At 39.5% G+C, this 18,860-nt stretch overlaps 1 protein-coding gene across 1 annotated transcript; it reads right to left on the bottom strand.

The window, feature by feature from the left end:
* Positions 1-4,889: 4,889 nt before the first annotated feature.
* Positions 4,890-17,957, bottom strand: LOC130222690 (NLR family CARD domain-containing protein 3-like). Its single transcript, XM_056455219.1, has 10 exons — positions 17,936-17,957; positions 17,683-17,767; positions 16,626-16,730; positions 15,983-16,067; positions 13,743-13,938; positions 10,698-12,483; positions 8,326-8,499; positions 7,057-7,230; positions 6,201-6,247; positions 4,890-5,487 (listed from the first exon to the last, which is right to left on the bottom strand). The coding sequence occupies exons 1-10, from the start codon at positions 17,955-17,957 to the stop codon at positions 4,958-4,960; spliced, it is 3,204 nt and encodes a 1,067-aa protein (XP_056311194.1). The 3' UTR covers positions 4,890-4,957.
* Positions 17,958-18,860: the final 903 nt, after the last annotated feature.

Genomic DNA, 18,860 nt, shown 5'->3' on the forward strand with positions numbered 1-18,860 from the left:
AACACGTCAAGCTTAATGACACATTTGAAGGCTCAAAGGCAGAGGAATGCACTGTCTCTGACATCATCTGGCACTTTCAATGAGTATGTACATAAACACCAATGCTCCGATTTTAATATGATTTAGAGTCTGATTTAGAGTCTATACTTCCATGTAAACAGTGATTTTTGATAACCTTAAAAGGACCACAGACACCTGCGTCGCGAATTGCAGTTTTTTTCTTTCCATTTAACGTGCAGTATCAAATTCCATTAAAAGAGCACTCTTTCACCAGTCCCCGTGTCAACAAGCTTGCCCCCACGCTCATGTAAGTCATATTCAACTCGTTTAGTTTTGCCTTCATTCATTTTTGATTTCCGTCTTAAACATATTATTTATTTACAACACATTTTAAACAATAGTTTAACTAAATCATTTCTAATATCTACTTTTATCTATCCCATAGTGACAGTCAGTGCATAATATTTTACTAGTTATTTTGCAAGACAGTTGTTTTTAGACAAAGTCCCTTTAAGTGTTTTATAGTCTTTTATTCAGATTAAAGTGTCATTTAAAGACTTAATCAGTTAACTACGAAAGTTAAAATAATAAGACAAATTATTTTGTAACTGATTTGTTGTGTATATCAAAAATATACAGTAAATATTTCTTAAAGGGCACATAGTTTACCCCTTTTTTATGATTTAATATTAATACTATGGTTCTTGTGAGAGTGCCAGTTTAGGTTCAGTTCAAAACACAGTTCAGATTTTTCTATTATAATGTGTTATAATGTGTCATTTTGGGGGCGTGTACACAGCTCGCTGTTTTAGGGGTGTGTTGCTTCATATAAAAATTAGTTTCGACTTCCCGCCCAATGTAACAAGGGGGTGGATCCAAGAGCTTCCCCGCTCTGTGTTAGGCATCAGACAGGCAGACAGAGAGAAGCAAGCAGCATGAATGAGAGGATCAGCATTTAGCCGTACATGTACGCCTCGGACACAGACCAAGCAGAGAGTACACAATCATTTGTGTCTCTGTATAGTTTTACAGCCAATTGTGTGCTAGTTTAAAGTTCTGAGCGTGTACACCGACACTAATAAACACGCACACTGAATTAACTTTGACTGAAGCACCGGATGACCCACTTAGAGCCGCGACACGGAACACCAGACACGGACATTCGCATGATATTTAAAATAAAGCTATTCAGATGTAGCTCTGTGGCACGGCAGAAACATGAAGTGTCCCGAATCCTGGCTAGGCGCCGCCGACTTGAAGCTCTGTTGTGTATACCCTGATAGAAACCTGTGTTTAGAATTATAAAATGCATGGCGCTGCGTGTCGCCGAGCGGCGCTTCTGTTGTTGCAGGCAAGTTCATTATTTTATTTCCAATGGAGCGACACTCACATGAGGCAAAGGCGCTCGCACTTTCAGCTGCACCTAGTTAAGATCACACTCACAGGGAGCTTCTGTGACCTCGAGGAATGCAAACGGCTGAAGTTTAAGATAGACGCAATGAAAAGTACTAGTTTACAAACCTACCTACAAACAAACCAAGTTACAAACAATAATTCCGATTAGAGCGATCATGTGATAAATGCTGATCTTGTGTTGAGCCCAATGAGCCTGGCATCTAAAAACAGAGCAAGGGTGTTCCTTTAGTAGTGACATCGCTTTGACTCACACGCTGAAAATGGCGGACGTGAAACGACAAACAGGATTAGGTGACGCGTGCCTGTCAATCAATATAGGTGGGCAGGGGGACCGCACTCCTACGTCAAGCTGCGGTCGATCTGAAAACCGCTCCAATTGGTCCACTGTTTATATTTTGTTAAATTGAAAAAAAAAAAGGTCTGTGTGTGTTTATTTCACCCCAATATGACGGTCTATACACTATACCTACACACGTCTGTCCAAAGCTTGTAAAGTAGATTTTTCACCATAGGTGCCCTTTAAGGAGGCTAATAATACTGACCTTCATTTTTCTTTAAATTAAAAACTGCTTTTTTTCAGAAATAAGCAATAAGAAATAGGACTTATTATGACTCCAGAATAATTATATTTTAGGAAACACTGTGAAAATGTTCAGAAGCATTATTTTAAATGAATGGGAGGGCAAAATAAATTAACTTCAACTGTAGGCCTATCTGTTAAAGTTTACAGGTGCAACAATGTGCCTTGATGTACTTGAATGATGTACTAGAAATGTGTTATCCTACACCAGTACAAAGTTACTTGTCAAAGAAATGAACAGGGAGAATAGCATATGAAAGTTATATTTGTTAAATACATACACACACACACACATTATTCTTAGTAGACTGTACTTGTGTATATTCTTCTCTTCTTATCTGTGCAGGAGCTGTTGGCATAGTGTCTGCAGCATCTCTCTTATCTGGAGGTGCTGGGTGCAGCTGGGGGCCGGGCAGCAGCTTCAGCATAGCTCTGTGCTCTCTGCTGTGGGGGCTTTTCTTGGTGTGGGGCGGTTTCTGGTTTCTTCTTTCTTATTGGGGTTCGATGAGTAACCCGTGGGTGTGAAGTTGACTGCAGGTTTACAGGTGTGTAGGAAGTCATTGGTGTGTGTGGTGGAGAATGTGTGTTTGTCCAGGCGATGTCTCTCTTCATAGGGGCTGGAGGAGCATGTCTGGGTGTGTAGGTCGGTGGTATTGTGCAGTTGGTAACGGGTGTGTATGTGATGTTGGTGTTTGATCTTTGTGCAGGTGAACTCCATTATACTGGTGTTGGAGGCCGATGTGATGGTGGTGAGTTAGATGTACATTGGAGAGCGCAGAACAGCCTCTGGAAATTTCAGCATTGATGCTGTAAATGATGTGTGGTGGTGTGTCCTCTCTTGAAGAAGTGTGGAGATTTTTACTGGAGGTCTCTGCCACAGTCCTCATGGCATCAGCAGTACTGCTGCATAACGAGTGAAGGTCATCAGTTCCAGTGTGAATAATTATACATGCAGGTTGTCCACTGATCTGGTGGGCGTGGCCTATTGTGTTGCATCACTTTGCAGAAACATTTTGGTGTGGATGCAACTGACTCTTAAAGGGAATGGGAGATAAGACTGTGATTGGTTTATTCACAAAACACGCCTATAACTCATTAAGAGAATAAGCTCAACACTTTTAGACCATGCGCCACGGCACAAAGCGGATTTTTCCGTCACTAAAAAAAGCAAAAGTGGATTCCGACATGCCCTTAATGCGTTTGCGCCCTGCGATGGATCATCAAAATAGAGCCCGTCTCTCTCTCACACACACAAACACGCACACACTCTATATCTCTCTCACACGCACACACACATACACAACAGTAAACATATGTGCACACATTCACACACACACAACAGTGAACATGCATGCACACAGCAGTGAACACATGCACACGCACAAACACAGTAGTAAACACATGCACACATGTGGCCGATTCATTGAGAGATTGATTGATTTATTTTTATACGCAAGGAAAACATGTTTTATCAAGTAGTTAACTTCAGCAGAACTTGCAGTTGATGTTTTGTTTCATCCGTTCGAGAGTTCCTATGTTTGTTGTAGGTGGGGCTGTAATTAGTGTGACACCGGGAGAATGGTCCTCATGTTCTCGTGTAACGTCATCATCGTGTAACGTCATCAATTCAGTTCCAATACTCAACACCGCAAACACGAAGGACGTGTGAAACTTCCCGGATGTGATCTTGATATCAAGGACACAGCAATGCAGACTTGAGCACCGGGCTGTTTCTCAATATCAAGTATGCAAAGTTTTGACTAGCGTTCTTGAGAGTTCAGACTTGTAAGAACAAACTCTTGAGGACGCGAGGACACAAGTCGGATACTTCTTCAAATGGAACGGCAGTGAACTTTAAATCGTCACTTACCTCACCATGGATCGAGCGTGAGCGGAATCGAATGGAGCGCTTGCTTTGGGCAGTTAGTGACTGAGTGGAGCGCACGCCCAAGGAGCGGAATGCTTAGCGGAGCGTCACACCCCTCAGCTGCGCTCACATGCTCTGCCTCACTGTGCTTTACTACTCTGTTTAAGGTGTTATTTTGGTTATTAAATTGTTATTTTGTGAATCCAAATATGTGATTTAGTTTAAACTACAATAAATCTATCATTTAATTGTTCTGTGGCAGATTTTTACATAATAATGCTGTTAATGGAAGGAGTTTTACGGTGTCGGTGATTCAATATCTAGATATTAATGCAGTTTACAGTCATGATTCATTTATGTGCTTTTATTTTCATTTATATTTAAAGGTTAACAAATAAGAAAATAGACATTTTTCTGTGTGCCCGCTCGCAGTCGCGTGGTGTACGCTGGTGGAGAAGCAGAGGGATGAGAGAGGAGCTCTCCGGTGTTATAGTGTGTACTCACTGTGCCTCACTACTCTGTTTAAGGAGTAAAATCAGCGTTTCCTTCACCTTATCTGTGTGTGACCGTGTTTCTGTGGTGTCTGAGAGGGATATCCATTTGAGATCTGCTACACACACACACACACACACACACACACAGCAGTGAACATACATGCATGCATGCACACTCACACACACACAGCAGTGAACATGCATGCATGCACGCACATGCACGCAAACACACAAATACGCGCACACACACACACACACACACACAGCAGTGAACATGCATGCACACACACACACACACACACACACACAGCAGTGAACATGCATGCACACACACACAGCAGTGAACATGCATGCGCACACACACACACACACACAGCAGTGAACATGCGCGCATACACACACACTAGTGACCACATGTGCACACTCACAGCAGTGAACATGCATGCATGCACACACACATGCACGCACACACACACACAAACACGCACACACACACACACTAGTGACCACATGTGCACACTCTCACACACACTAGTGACCACACACACACAGCTGCTGACTGCTCCTGCAGAGGATTGTGGGTAAATCTCTCGTCAGTCATCAGCTCAGTTTCACTGATGATCCAGGATAATAAAGCCCAAACCCAGGCCAGAGCGGCTCAGTGAATGTGGTCTGGACTGAGTGGATGAGGCTCATTGTGTTTCTATAGATGTTGTAGAAGATCAGAGTTCCTGCACTGTGATCCACAAACACTCCTATTCTCCTGCTGAGCGGAGTTACTGCGAGATCAGTGTGTGTGTTATTGTGTATGAATGTGAATCTGGAGGAAGAGCAGATCAAACTCCAGGACTGAGCATTAGATCCAAACACACACTCAACACCTCCTCCCTTCCTCCTGATGCTCTTATATGACACTGATATCCACACACCACCTCCACTCCAGTCGGTCTCCCAGTAACAGCGTCCACACACACTCTCTCTGCACAACACCTGAGGATACACACCATCAAATCTGTCTGGATGGTCAGGATACGGCTGATTCTTCGACACACTCTTCACCTCTCTGTTCTCCTCACACAGAATGAGTCGAGTGTGTGCTGTGTTTGGATCCAGTGTGAGGAAACAGACATCTGAACACAAGAACACACACATTTATAACCACAGCTGTGTGTGTGTGTGTGTGAGTAAGAGTGAGTGTCTGTGTGTGTGTGTGTGCGTGTGTGTGTGTGAAAGAGAGAGGGAGTGTGTGTATGACCACAGCTGTGTGTGTGTGTGTACATGTTTGTGTGAGCATGTGTGTGTGTATGCATGCGAGCAAGTGAGTGTGTGTGTGTGAGAGAGAGTTTGTGCATGTGTGTGCGAGTGTGTGTGTGTGTTTGTGTTAGTGTGTGTGTATGAGAGCGAGTGAGTGTGTATGTGTGTATGTGTGTGAGAAAGAGAGAGAGAGAGTGTGTGTTTGTGTGTGTGCATGTATGTGCGTGCGTGGTGTGTGTGTGTGTGTGTGAGTCCGTGTGAGTGTGCGTGCATGTGTGTGTGCGCATGTGTGTGTGTATGAGAGAGACAGAGACAGTTTGTGTGTGTGAGAGTTTGTGTGTGTATGCGTGTGTGTGTGTGTGAGAGACAGAGAGAGTTTGTGTGTGTGAGAGAGAGTTTGTGTGTGTGTGTGTGTGTGTGTGTAGTCCTACATTTGCGTGGTCCTGCTGTAATCCTTGTGTGTGTGTGTGTGTGTGCGTGTGTGAGTGTGTGTGTGTGTGTGTAGTCCTACATTTGCGTGGTCCTGCTGTAATCCTTGTGTGTGTGTGTGTGTGTGCGTGCGTGCGTGTGAGTGTGTGTGTAGTCCTACATTTGTGCAGTCCTGCTGTAATCCTCGCGTCTCCTCCATGATCCAGACTGTAAACACACACAGATGGAGAGAATGAGCTGTTTAGTTTCCCCCTCAGCTAATAAGCTAAAGCTAGCACTGAGCTGCTCAGCTACACGCTCCAAACTCTTCAGCTAAAACACACAACACTTGTTGGTTCCAGCCGGGATGCACAGTGAATCTAACACAGTGCGTTCTTTTCCTCTGCTGTTGGTAAAGCGAGCGCAGATACTGCTCATGTTGATGGAGACACCCTGCTGCAACATTCATTTATTACAGTGATCACACTTAGCTTTGCCATCGTTCTTCAGCACATGCAGCCTTTGAGCACATGTTGCAGTCCATCTCTAAACTATGTTCAGATTATTAAAGCTGCTCGCCAGCGCCCAAGTTCCTGACAGATTAGCAAATGAAAAATACACATGTGAGCACAGAGAAGAGGAATCCAGATGTTGATTTTAGAACAAGAGTCTGAACATTAATCCAAGTGTCTGATTCCAGAATCTGAATCCATCTTCAATCCCCAACCCTATTCCTGACCTGATATTGGAGGATTCTTCAGCACAAATGGAGGAAGAAGTTTCTCTGCTCAGCTCAAATGCTGAAACTGTACAGTGTGTCCCGCTTAATGTCACAACTGAGCCAATACACTCCAACATTTACAGAGGAGATTCATTTCACACTCAATGATTTGCTCTTCATAGACATGACTGGAATACTCTACAAGCTGTCCTCACCCCATAACCCTCACAGAAAACTGAAGATCAGAAAAGAGCTTTCTAGTGTCTTTTTAAAGCCATTCAGTGGAAAAGCACAAGGCCAGTGATGCTCCACATACTTGAGTTTGTCCAGTGTGTAGTTTGGATCCTCCAGTTGTTCAGAGAGCAGCTTGACTCCTGAATCTCCTGGATGATTGTAGCTCAGATCCAGCTCTCTCAGGTGTGAGGGGTTTGAAGTCAGAGCTGAAGACAGAAAACCACAGCCTTCCTCTGTCACCATACAGCCAGACAATCTACAAACACAGCAATAGTCCACATCACACAGTTGGACAATCACACATCTCTTTGTGTTGTGAAGATGCTGACTGCTGTTTCTGCTCATGTCAATAGCAGTGATGAACACACACATCCTGATTAGCTCTACTTATTGATCAACCCCTGAGATCTCTAAATTATTATTAATGGAGCGCTGTTGTTGCTAGAAAAATGATGCTATATTAATGCAAATATCCTCAGCTGTATCCCATCTAGACTTCACCCTCACCTGTAGCACGGTGAAGGCTAGATCAGATACAGCTGAGGATACTCACATCAATATAGCAACATTTTTGTGAGACTGCACAAGAAATAATATTTGCTTATTACCGTGAGGGTTGGGTTTAGGGTTGCTGTATGGTTAGTTGCTAATAAAATACAATAATGAGTAATTTAATAAATAATATAAATACTTTTCATTAACTTTTGATCACAGCTGTATCCCTTATAGCAACAACCGCAGGAGAGATCTGAGCTGCTGGATTTACTACATTTTCTTCTGAAATACATGAAGGTAAACAACTGTTTATCTGAGTGAGGAATAGGGAAAATATTCTAGCAGCATAAACAGTGTGTATCTTACATGAATAAAGAACATCGTCCAGTTATGTTGACACATAAGTATTATTGCACGTGTATTTTACAAGCCTTAAATGGTATGTTTTGCTTGTAGTTGTGTGTATTTGAATGTCTGAAAGCTAATTTGTTTGAAAGCACAGATAAATTATGAGCACAGCACACCTCTTTCTGTGCCTCAGTGTGTGCCGTCAGATTTGAGTTTAGCAGTTGATGACGTGCGCTCTGAACATTCTAATCACACCGGTGTGATCACATGCTTCAGGGACCAGCCAAGGCTGATCACACCGGTGTGATTATACATGTGAAAGGGTTAAATACGTTTGTCTATACACATGTTTGTATATATAGGAATATATAAATGACATATTTTATATATATGAATATATTTATTTCTTTTACTGACAATACACTGAGTGGGGAAAGAGGCTTCCATATTTGTTAACCCAATATGTAACTATCTTTTTGTATTCACTGTTGAGTGGAGAATCATTTACCTCAGTGTCTCCAGTTTACAGTGTTGACTCTTCAGTCCATCAGAGAGAAGCTTCACTCCTGAATCCTGCAGGTCATTATTACTCAGGTCCAGCTCTCTCAGGACACAGGTTGAGGATTGTAGAGCTGAAGACAAACTCTTACAGGACTGAACAGTGAGATTACAGCACTGTAGCCTGTGTAGAGGACAAACACAATATTTAGGTGGTCATCTGAGACCTCATTGATCAACAATGCTTACTCACAAAAACTATGTGTACACCAGCTTTCACCCTAATGGTCAAATGTACTAACACCAAACTGAACATGAGTATGTGTGTTCCCCCACTCTAACTTCATGAGTGGTGAATGCAAATTTCTTGTGTTTTTGTCTGTTGGCGACTCTTAGAGGCAATGAAGTGAAGCTGCAAACGTTAAACTATGAAGTCTAATGCACTAATGCATGTGAGAAACTTTGCAATTAATTAGCTGACAAAATTTTAGATTATTGTTGTCATTTGTTTGATAGGAATTTTACATCAATTACGCAATTTAGATAAAAAAGGGCTTGCAAATGCTTAGGACGAGGCTCCAAGCTGCAGAATGTGTAATTAATAGTCTAATTAATGTCTGATTAATTAAGAGTGTAAGCTCATCAACCCCTGTTCCACTTCCTGTTCTGCAGACTGTCAGTGTGCAGCAGTTCAGCTTGAACTTTATATCAGACCATTAGGTTCATTTATAGTCGGATAGATCCTGGTTGTCTTGTCCTTGTACTGTTGTGTTCCCTGTGCTCTCTCTATGTTTCACCACAGTTTATCCCCGTGTTACCCTTGTTAGTTGGCCCAGTTACTCTTCACCCCCTTGCTTACTTACTAATCTCTGTGTATTTAAGCAGCTCTTATTTGTTGATCATAGACGTGTATGTGCGTATCTTTCTCTTGCTTGTGTTTTCTGGTCTTCAGCCCTGCTCCTTTCTTTGTGTAAGGATTATATTAAACATTAAAACTGCACCAAGATCCACCTCTCATGTTGCTTTGCCTGCCTGCACGATTCATAACAAAAATGATGATAATAAATGATTTACTAGATTTAAATTTAAATTATATTATCCCTGTAAAGGGACACAGATGAGTGTTACTTTATTATCATCAGAATAGAGAAGGTCAAAATAAACAGAATAGAGAAATCATCAGTGTGATTATTCCACTCTTATCAGAAAGGACTCAATTTCCACACAGCAGAAACAGTACAACACATCCAAAGTCAGTTATAAAATGATACTCAACGAGAGAGGACAACAGATGAGGAGCAGATCTGCATTTCTCAAATTCATCTACAATATTTCAGAGAAGCAGAAGACAAGGTTAGAAAACTGTACTGTTAAATATGCTTTTGCCTCTCCCGTAACATCAACTACTGTTCATAGATAATGTAGGTAAATGGTTTATATAAAGGTCTCCAGAATGTATCTGTAAAGTTTCAGCTCAAAATACCCATCAGATTATTTATTATACCTTTCAGAATATGGGTATTTTCAACTCTGAACACCTGTAGCTGTGTTGTTGCCTGTGTCTTTAATGCAAATGAGCCGGTTCTCTCCGCCCACCATTCCCACATGTCAGAGCCACAGAGATCTCTCTATATTGCTCTGAGGCATGTCTATATCTCCTGCTGCGTCTCATGTCAGATAAACAGCACAGTGACAGACAAGAATGAGAAATACTACAGTAAGAACTTATGCTTATTTGATGTATTTGTTGTGGAGTTAATTAAAGCCTTTCTGGAACGATGAGTCACACACAATGTTGGTACAAAGTTTTGGTGGGTCTCAGAATTGCAGAGATTTGGATCCTATTTTAATGCCAGGAAATTTAAAATAAGAGACTGACTTGTGTTACTATCACCCCAATATGACTGTACACACACTATACCCACACACAGATCTGTTCAAACTGCTTACAACAGATGATTTTCATCATAGATGCTCTTTAAAGGGAGAGTTCACCCAAACATTTACCCAAACATTAGCCTCAAGGAGTTCCAAACCTTTATGAGCTTCTTTATTCTGTTGAACACAAAAGACTTTTCTTTCATCAAAATATTTTATTTCATGTTCAACAGAAGAAAGAAACTTCCAGAAAGGTTTATAACCACTTGAGGGTGAGTAAATTTATATTGTTGGGTAAACTATCCCTTACACTACCACTGCCAATACATTAATCTGAGGGTTATTAAAAACAATCTGAAATATTAAATATTAAACAATTATTCACAGTATTTTGAAGTGCCGAAAATAACAATGCTGTACACGTTCATTAACATGATCAAGTGAATTATTTAATATCAGCAAATGTCTATTTCTTAAATGAAAACAAAACAGACTTTGACTTACTGAGCTCTTTTGGAAGTTTTGATGACTGCTGATAGTCTGATGAGACACTCGTCTGATCTCTGGAATTTCTGAAGCTCAAACTCCTCCAGCTCCTCCTCTGAGGTCAACAACACAAAGGCCACAGCAGACCACTGGGCAGGTGAAAGGCGAGCAGATGACAGACTTCCTGTATTGAGGTGAAACTGAATCTCTTTCAGCACAGTTTGATCATTCAGTTCATTCAGACAGTAGAACAGATTGATGGATCTCTCTGGAGACAGATTCCCTTCAAGTTTCTGCTTGATGTATGCAATTATTTTCTTTTTGCTCTGGTCTCTGTCATCCTGCTGTGTCAACAGGCCTCGTAACAGTTGTCGATTGGACTGGAGTGACAGACCGAGAAGGAAGCGAAGGTAAAGGTCCAGATGTCCATTCTCACTTTTCAGAGCCTTGTCCACTGCATCCTTCAGCAAATCAATTATGGACACATTTCTGCTTTTTTCTGCTCGTTTCTTGTCGCTGTCTAGAAACAGATGTTGATAAAAGGCTGCAATGAACTCCTGAATGCTCAAGTGAAGAAAGCAGTACATGGTACCAAGAATGATTCCCGTCTCCTCCTTAAAGATCTGGGTACACATGCCCGAGTACACCGATGCCTTATAGACGTCAATGCCACAGTCTTTCAGATCGCTCTCATAGAAGATCACATTGTTTCTTTCCAGCTGCTGGAAGGCCAGTTTCCCCAGTGAAAGGATGAGGTTTTGATCCCAGGAGACATCTGGTGTGTTTTCTCCATCATACTTTCTTCTGCTCTGCTGGATCTGAAAGCGGAGAAAGTGTGTGTACATCTGTGTCAGAGTCTTGGGAGATTCCTGCAGTGTTTCGGCATTAGCCCTGTGTTTCAGTTCAATATTTCTGTTCTCTTTCAAAATGTTCTGGAGAACAGTGGCTGAAATCCAGCAGAAGACTGGGATGTGGCACATAATAAAGAGACTCTTTGACTGTTTAATGTGATCAATGATTTCTCTGGCCTGATTCTGATCTGTGAGTCTCTTTCTGAAGTACTCCTCCTTTTGGGCATCATTGAATCCTCGTATCTCTGTCAGCCGGTCGATACAGTCAGCAGGAATCTTACTGGCAGCTGCTGGTCTGCTGGTGATCCAGATGAAAGCAGAAGGAAGCAGTTTTCCTTTGATGAGGTTCGTCAGGAGAACATCCAGAGAGACTGCTGAAGATACATCACGACACATCTCATTACCAGCAAAGTTCAGAGGAAGACGACATTCATCCAATCCATCAAGGATGAACAGGACTTTGAACCGTGTCCTTCTTGTAAGGTTCAGTCCTTTAGTCTCTGGGAAAAACTGAGTTATGAGGTCTTTTAAACTTTGTCTTTCTTTCGCCTTTAAGTTCATCTCTCTGAATGGAAGAGGAAATAAGAAGCTGATGTCTTGATTTTCTTTCCCTTCAGCCCAATCCAGAACAAACTTTTGCACAGAGACTGATTTCCCGATGCCAGCAACTCCTTTTGTCAGCACAGTTCTGATCTGCTTGTCTTGTTCAGGTGCTTTAAACAAATGTTTGCATTCAACCTGTATCTCTAGTGACTGATGATTTCTGGAAGCAGCTTCAATCTGTCTGATCTCATGTTCAGTGTTGACCTGTTCACTCGCACCCTGAGTGATATAGAGATCTGTGTAGATGTTATTCAGAAGTGTGGAGTCTCCTTGCTGAGCAATTCCTTCAAACACACTTTGATATTTCTTCTTCAGGCTACATTTAAGCTGATTGATGAAGAACAGCTTATCTAAACACAGGAGCAAAGAAACAGATAGCATTAGTCTTGACTTATTTGTAAGTGACAGTCTGACAGATGGCCATGAGATGGGCCTGGCAGAATTTCCTAGTGGTGTAACGGATCACAAATCTCAGGGTTCAGATCACATTATGGTTTTTTAGTCACAGATTGGACCATTTTTCGGATCAGCCAAAAAGGAGAGGAGACGAATGTCATTTGCTTTCCATTTATTACAGAAACAGCACTGCAGGACACTTTTGGTTTTAACAAACAGAACTAATAAAGTGTAATATTATTAACAATAAAATAAAGAAATAATCTGCTGAATAAAAATAAAAAGTAAAATATTCAGTGCTGTGAAAAATTCCCTGTTACTGCTACTGTTGCTGATAATGCTGAATGTAGAAATCTAACATTATCATTTAATTTTCAACAGCCCATATTTATTTGTAGTCTCATTTTCAAATAAATGATTCAGTTATTCACTCATAAATCTTCGTTTTATTGCTAGATGATTTTTTGAAGAGTTTGAGTGGTTGTTGCCTCCTAATGGTTAAATAATGTAATTGCTGCCTACAACTTTCATTTCTGAGCATATGACTGTGATTTTAATCTTCAACATAAACATCAGTGATTTTATCTGAACTATAAACTGTTCTCCCAGTACTTCTGTGTTATTTGACTGTTTGTAACTTCATTTTTGCATTTTCAGATTTGAATGCAGCGATTTGAGGATTATTAATCATATGTAAATAACCATTATTTATATAGATCTCTCAGCGATCGTTACAAATTTAATCTGCGGGTCACGTGTCTTCCTAACCATGGGTTGTGATCCATATGAATCATGGATCAACCGTGATCCGTTACACCCCTAGAATTTTCAGTCATTTTTTGCTATTTCTGTGGAGAATTTTGCAAACAATCTGCAGATAACTGTGGAAAGATTTAGGGAATATCATAACTAAAAACTTAATATATAAAATAAAATATGCAACACAAATCCAATTAGAATTACTTAATTGGTAAACAAAGCACAAGACTCTTGTATAACAGATCTACTAAAGGACAGAAAATATGACTTTACAAACTGCACTGTAAATAAATGATGAACATTTTCATATTAGTCAACAATATTACTGAAATTAAATAACTGAATGAATATAAATGTACACACATTTACACAAGCGAATAAATAAACTCAATGATGGGCTAAAACTCTGTGAAAGTCTGCCGATTTCGTGTAGGTCTACCCATGAGTCTCTTACCCTCAAGAGTATCAGCAGCTTGATCTTGCTTCATCTCTCTCAGGAAGAGGAGTGTGAGATCAAGAGCTGCTTCTGTGATTCTGCTTCTGTTCTCATTAAAGTCCTTTACAAACTCTTGTCTGTTTTCTGCTTGTAAGATTTTCTTAAATTTCTCCAGTTCATTCTTCAGAAATCTGATCATTTTACTCTCAAGATTCTATGAGTGAAGAAACGAGAACAATATTTAACCAAACGATTCATTCACACACAGTTGTAGATCCACAAACTACTCAAAATACATTATAATACATGATACTATGAGTCTGTGGTAAATGCTTGATTCTGATTAGCTGATGAACATTCAAAGGTTATTTTCAGATAAACACAGCTAAATTGGATCCAGGCAGGTTTTGAGCACATTACACTAAAGGGGGTCGCACACCGGACGCGCAATGCAGCACACACATGACAGCTGGAAGTATCACACACCAGACACACACATTCACATGTTATTAAAAATGAAATTTCACAGCTACAAAAGACAAAAATAAACACAACTCAGTCTTTGGATAAGAGGTTTAAGAGACTAGTCCTACACACAGGAGCTGTTTGAGAACAAATACCTGACAAATGTCTGAAACACAACATCTGAACGGCTGTGGAAACCAGAGTCTAATAACATCTAAACAAAGACATCTCTGCTAAATTTGGACTGTCAGTGAAAATCTAATAGACGTCTAAGATTAGCCCTAATCTAGACTAGTCATCAAATACACATGAATGAACACATATGTCAAAAGTTTTGCTAATTTAGTGTCTTTGTTGCTATATTTAGCGGCTTTGCAGACTTTTCCAGTAACAAGATGTCAAAAAAGTGACAAATCTTTTCTTTTCTGGAGTCACTGGAGATTTTGGAGACTCTGACGTGTCTGTACTGTACCATTTCTGCTCTTCTCAATGAGCAGGGATTTCAGCCATTTCAAAGCACCAACTGCAAATTATTTAGCAACTTTATCTCAAAACAACTTCTGGACCTCGAGAGTGTGAGGTGTTTCCCTGGTACAGTCAGATCTCTGCTTCTGTTTCAAATTTGATCAGTTTAATATTTGGCAGCAGTTACTGAACTTGTGTGTTTATCATGTCAGAGAGATTACTGTACACAACATAGGTTTGGGTGGAGTCAGATTTCTCAAGGCTGATCAATCCTTGTCACATGGCTATATAAGCAGCAGCCATTACACAGCTGACAATTATAACAGATGCAGATATGCAAATTTATGCAAATTTATTCATAATTACAACAAAACTAGAAGTTCATGAAGTTCACTTATTAAATGAGTAAAACTGACAGGGAGTCGTTTCTCTTTCTGTGTCTTCTATCATCATGACTGGTAAACATGTCAGAGAAAACAGCTGAATCTTCAGGAGCTAACTCATGTCTCTTGTGCACATGGTAATGCTCACAGGGGCGTAATATTGGACGCTCAGTGGATTTATTGACAAAGTAGTCATGCTTGAATTTGAAATATTCAATAAGCGTGATATTTCAAGATTTTACATCGTCGACAAAATTATTCTGCTAATATTTGATGTATCGCCAAACCCTACTCATGACTAATGTACATTTGTGATTATATTTATGTGTAACATTATATCTCATTATTTACAATAATATTCCCTCAACATTTATAGCGTAGTTCTGTATAGCTCAATATAAGCTGCATAAATGAATTAGATTATGAAGAATGATGAAGATCCTGCTTATGCTTTAATGTGTCCTTTCTGCAAGTGATTTACTATTACTTTAAAAAGTGAATCCCTGCAGGTAATGTGATATGAAGCTACACTGTGCATGTCTGGGGCAACATCTTTGAAAAGGCAGAAAAATTAGGTCATTCCAGAAAGACATAATAATAGTAATAATAATAATAATAATAAAATAATAATAATAATAATAATAATTACAGAAATAAATAAAAGGAAAAAGAAAAAGTTGGTATAACTAAAAAACAGATTTTTGCTGTGTCAAAATGAGAAATTAAGGTATGATTACAAGAAAACAAGGGAGAAAAAATGTTTTATTGCATGACCTCTCAGGACTTGCATAGATTAAGACTATTTTGCAGATGTTTTTAGTTGGGTGGGGGGCCAAGTTCATGCAGGTAACAAGATTCAGTTCTCTCCAGTCTTGTGAACAAATATTTCTGTGTTTCAGGGAGTTATTTCAGTGACTTTAATTAATCTAAATGAGTTTTTCCCACCTGGAAGATTGACTGGAGATTGTCTGTGAAGCTCTTGTGTTTCCTGTGAGTCTCGTCTCCTGAATCTGCTAACTCATATTCAACACTGTTAACAGATAAAACTACTGTAATTATACATTTAGAGGCAAACAGAGACAGATATTCATCCATTCATTTGCCTTCAGCATGGTCCCTTATTTATCAGGCGTCACCACAGTGGAATGAACTATTCCAGCATATGTTTTACACAGTGGATGCCATTCCAGCTGCAACCCAGTACTGGGGAAACACCCATACACGCCTCAAGAGTTCACACTTAGCTGATGATTGATTATAAAGCTTGTTTGGCATGCCAAAAGGAGAGAGCCCTGAGCTCATAAGACCATTGAGCCTGGGGGCTCCCTTTCGTTTGCAGGGCGAAAGGGGAGTTTGAGCTCAGGTAGATCTGGAGAACTCTATATGAAGAAATATATATGTTTTAAATTGACATGGAAATATAAAATTATGATTTACTGAAAATACTCTGAGTAAAAATCTGCTGTCTGTAAATGTTTTAATGAACCACTAAAGTCATTCAGGAATGAATCTCTTTACTGTAATGTTGGTTTACAATAACATGTTTGAAACAGTCCATGTGTGAGCAATAATGTAAAACACGCAATACCTTTGAGCAGATGATGGAGTTTTCTCTCTGAACTCTGGTGGATTATCTTTAGACTGGTCACTCTTGAGAGACACAGAGCTGGACACACATGATCCTGATCTCACACTGAACACACAAACACATCAGAGGAAACAGATCATCACAACCTGCTGCAGTCTCTCTTATGAACAGCAGAGGGCACAGGGATTTATCTTCCTGGACTTCATTTCCCATCAGCCCCTGTGCTCCTGATTGTCTCTTTGTAACACAATTAGCTCATAGGGAATTATGAATGATTAATTATCTGTTAGTGCTACACCTTTATTTCTCACTTGTATTGCCTCTTCCTGTACCAGCTGAATGTGTGTTAGATTAGTTCAAGTGTTCAGTGGAGTTAATGAAGCATTACTTGTGTCACATTTCAAATTGCTCATTATTTGCTCATAAATGGAGTCCCTGATCTTGCAGAATACTTTAACTCGTATTGTATTGTAAGGTTCTGTTCATTTAGCTCGTGTTTTATTTTATTTCTGTCTACAGTTTAACAAGGAAAAGCTGAGGTTTAGATGTGATTTTTCATTACATTTATATCAGCCTATATTAAACAGGTCTAATAATAGTTGGAAACGTGGCTAACGGGGGTTTGGTGTAAGATCACTTTCATTAGGCTAACCCTCCCAATATTAAAAAGTAATCATTAAAATCTTTAAAAAGATAATAATAATAGTTTTATGATCTCAAATATTAATGTGGCTGAATTTGCAGGATAAGATTTTTTGATTTAATAGATGCTGAACATCAATCCTCTGGCTTGTGACTCATAACTTTATATGACAAAGAGGATATTTTACTAGCAGAGTTTATTCAGATGCAATATTTAAAGTTGCAAACTGTAGATAAATGTTTAATGGTCAGATATCTGTCCTAATCAGGAGTGTGGATGAATTCAAGAAAATGATATAACACTATTCTTGTGTTTCTAACATTTTTGCTTTAAAGTTATGTAAATATAAAATAAAATGTCCTAACAAATACTGAAACAGTCCATGTGTGAGCAATAATGTAAAACACACAATACCTTTGAGCAGATGATGGTGTTTTCTCTCTGAAGTCTGGAGGATCAACACCTTTAGACTGGTCACTCTTCAGAGACACACATGATCCTGATCTCACACTGAACACACAAACACACCAGAGGAATAAAACACATCTGAAGAAGAAATTTCAGTCTCTTTTAAAAAAGTTTGTGTAGTTTAATTCAGCTCAAACTAATAGTTGACTGAAGGTCTGTGTGATTAGGTCTGCTACACAGGAATCATGGGTAAACAGACGAGTGATGTGCTGCTTTCTCATTCTGCACAATCTCAGTTTCACTGAAAACACATTTGAACCTAAAACCTTGTGATGGAACCTGTAGAGTAAAAACTGACCACAGAAACGAGATGTGGAAATATAAAATACAAAATATTAGTTTGTATCTATAGAAATAAATATAATCTCTGAGTCTGAGACAAAAATACTTTATAATTCCCTTCACTGAACTATACACTGTAGGTTTAACATGCACATTTGTGTTAATTTTAGTTGATTTTCATTTTCTCTCCTTTGTAAGCACAAGCTGAAACTGTTCTGTGGTCAGCTTTAACTCTGATGTTGTACAGGACTTTAAACAGCACACATGACACATATTGAGCTCTGGTAAATATGACACCAGATCAAGCTGTCTGTAATCTAGACTGATCTAAACACATTTCCTGAAGTTAAACTGAAGCTTTGGCCATCATTTGATCAGGCAATAGCAACACAAATAAGTGCATTGTTGTTGCTCTTTGTTCTTCAGAGAAAGTGTTGAAATAATGGTGTAAAAACAGAGGCAATACCTGTGTTTCTCTGAAAATGAGTCCTTTACTCGCTCCTCTGCCATACTGCAGCTAAAACACCAATGCAGACATTAGCAGAGCGTTCAGGAAACAATCATATATATATATAGTCCTTAACATGAATGCAGTTGGTTTAACCCCTGATCTGACACCCCAGCTATTTCACATTTGATTTAAGATAAATGCATGTTATATAGAGTTTATCAAGATAAGTTCAGGTTTAACTGTTGATTTAGTTAAAATGTCTTATCTATTAAAGAGGCTATTTGGTAAGTTAATGAGTTACTCTGACGGTTAAAGGTTAAATGCAGTTTTGTTTAAGGATCGTCAGATTGTTGTTGTTCAGCAGCTTTTCTTCCTGTTCAACTGAAAGGTC

Source organism: Danio aesculapii, chromosome 4 (genome assembly GCF_903798145.1).
Source record: "Danio aesculapii chromosome 4, fDanAes4.1, whole genome shotgun sequence".
Lineage (NCBI taxonomy): Eukaryota > Metazoa > Chordata > Actinopteri > Cypriniformes > Danionidae > Danio > Danio aesculapii.

Bases quoted from the DNA above. Each gene is read 5' to 3' on its own strand.
- LOC130222690 (XM_056455219.1), bottom strand. From the start codon at position 17,957: ATGAGAAAGCAGCACATCACTC. The intron at 12,484-13,742 runs GTAAGAGACTCA...TCCTGTGTTTAG, and splicing joins AGCTGCTGATACTCTTGAGG to ATAAGCTGTTCTTCATCAAT. The intron at 8,500-10,697 runs GTAAGTCAAAGT...TCCTCTACACAG, and splicing joins AAAACTTCCAAAAGAGCTCA to GCTACAGTGCTGTAATCTCA.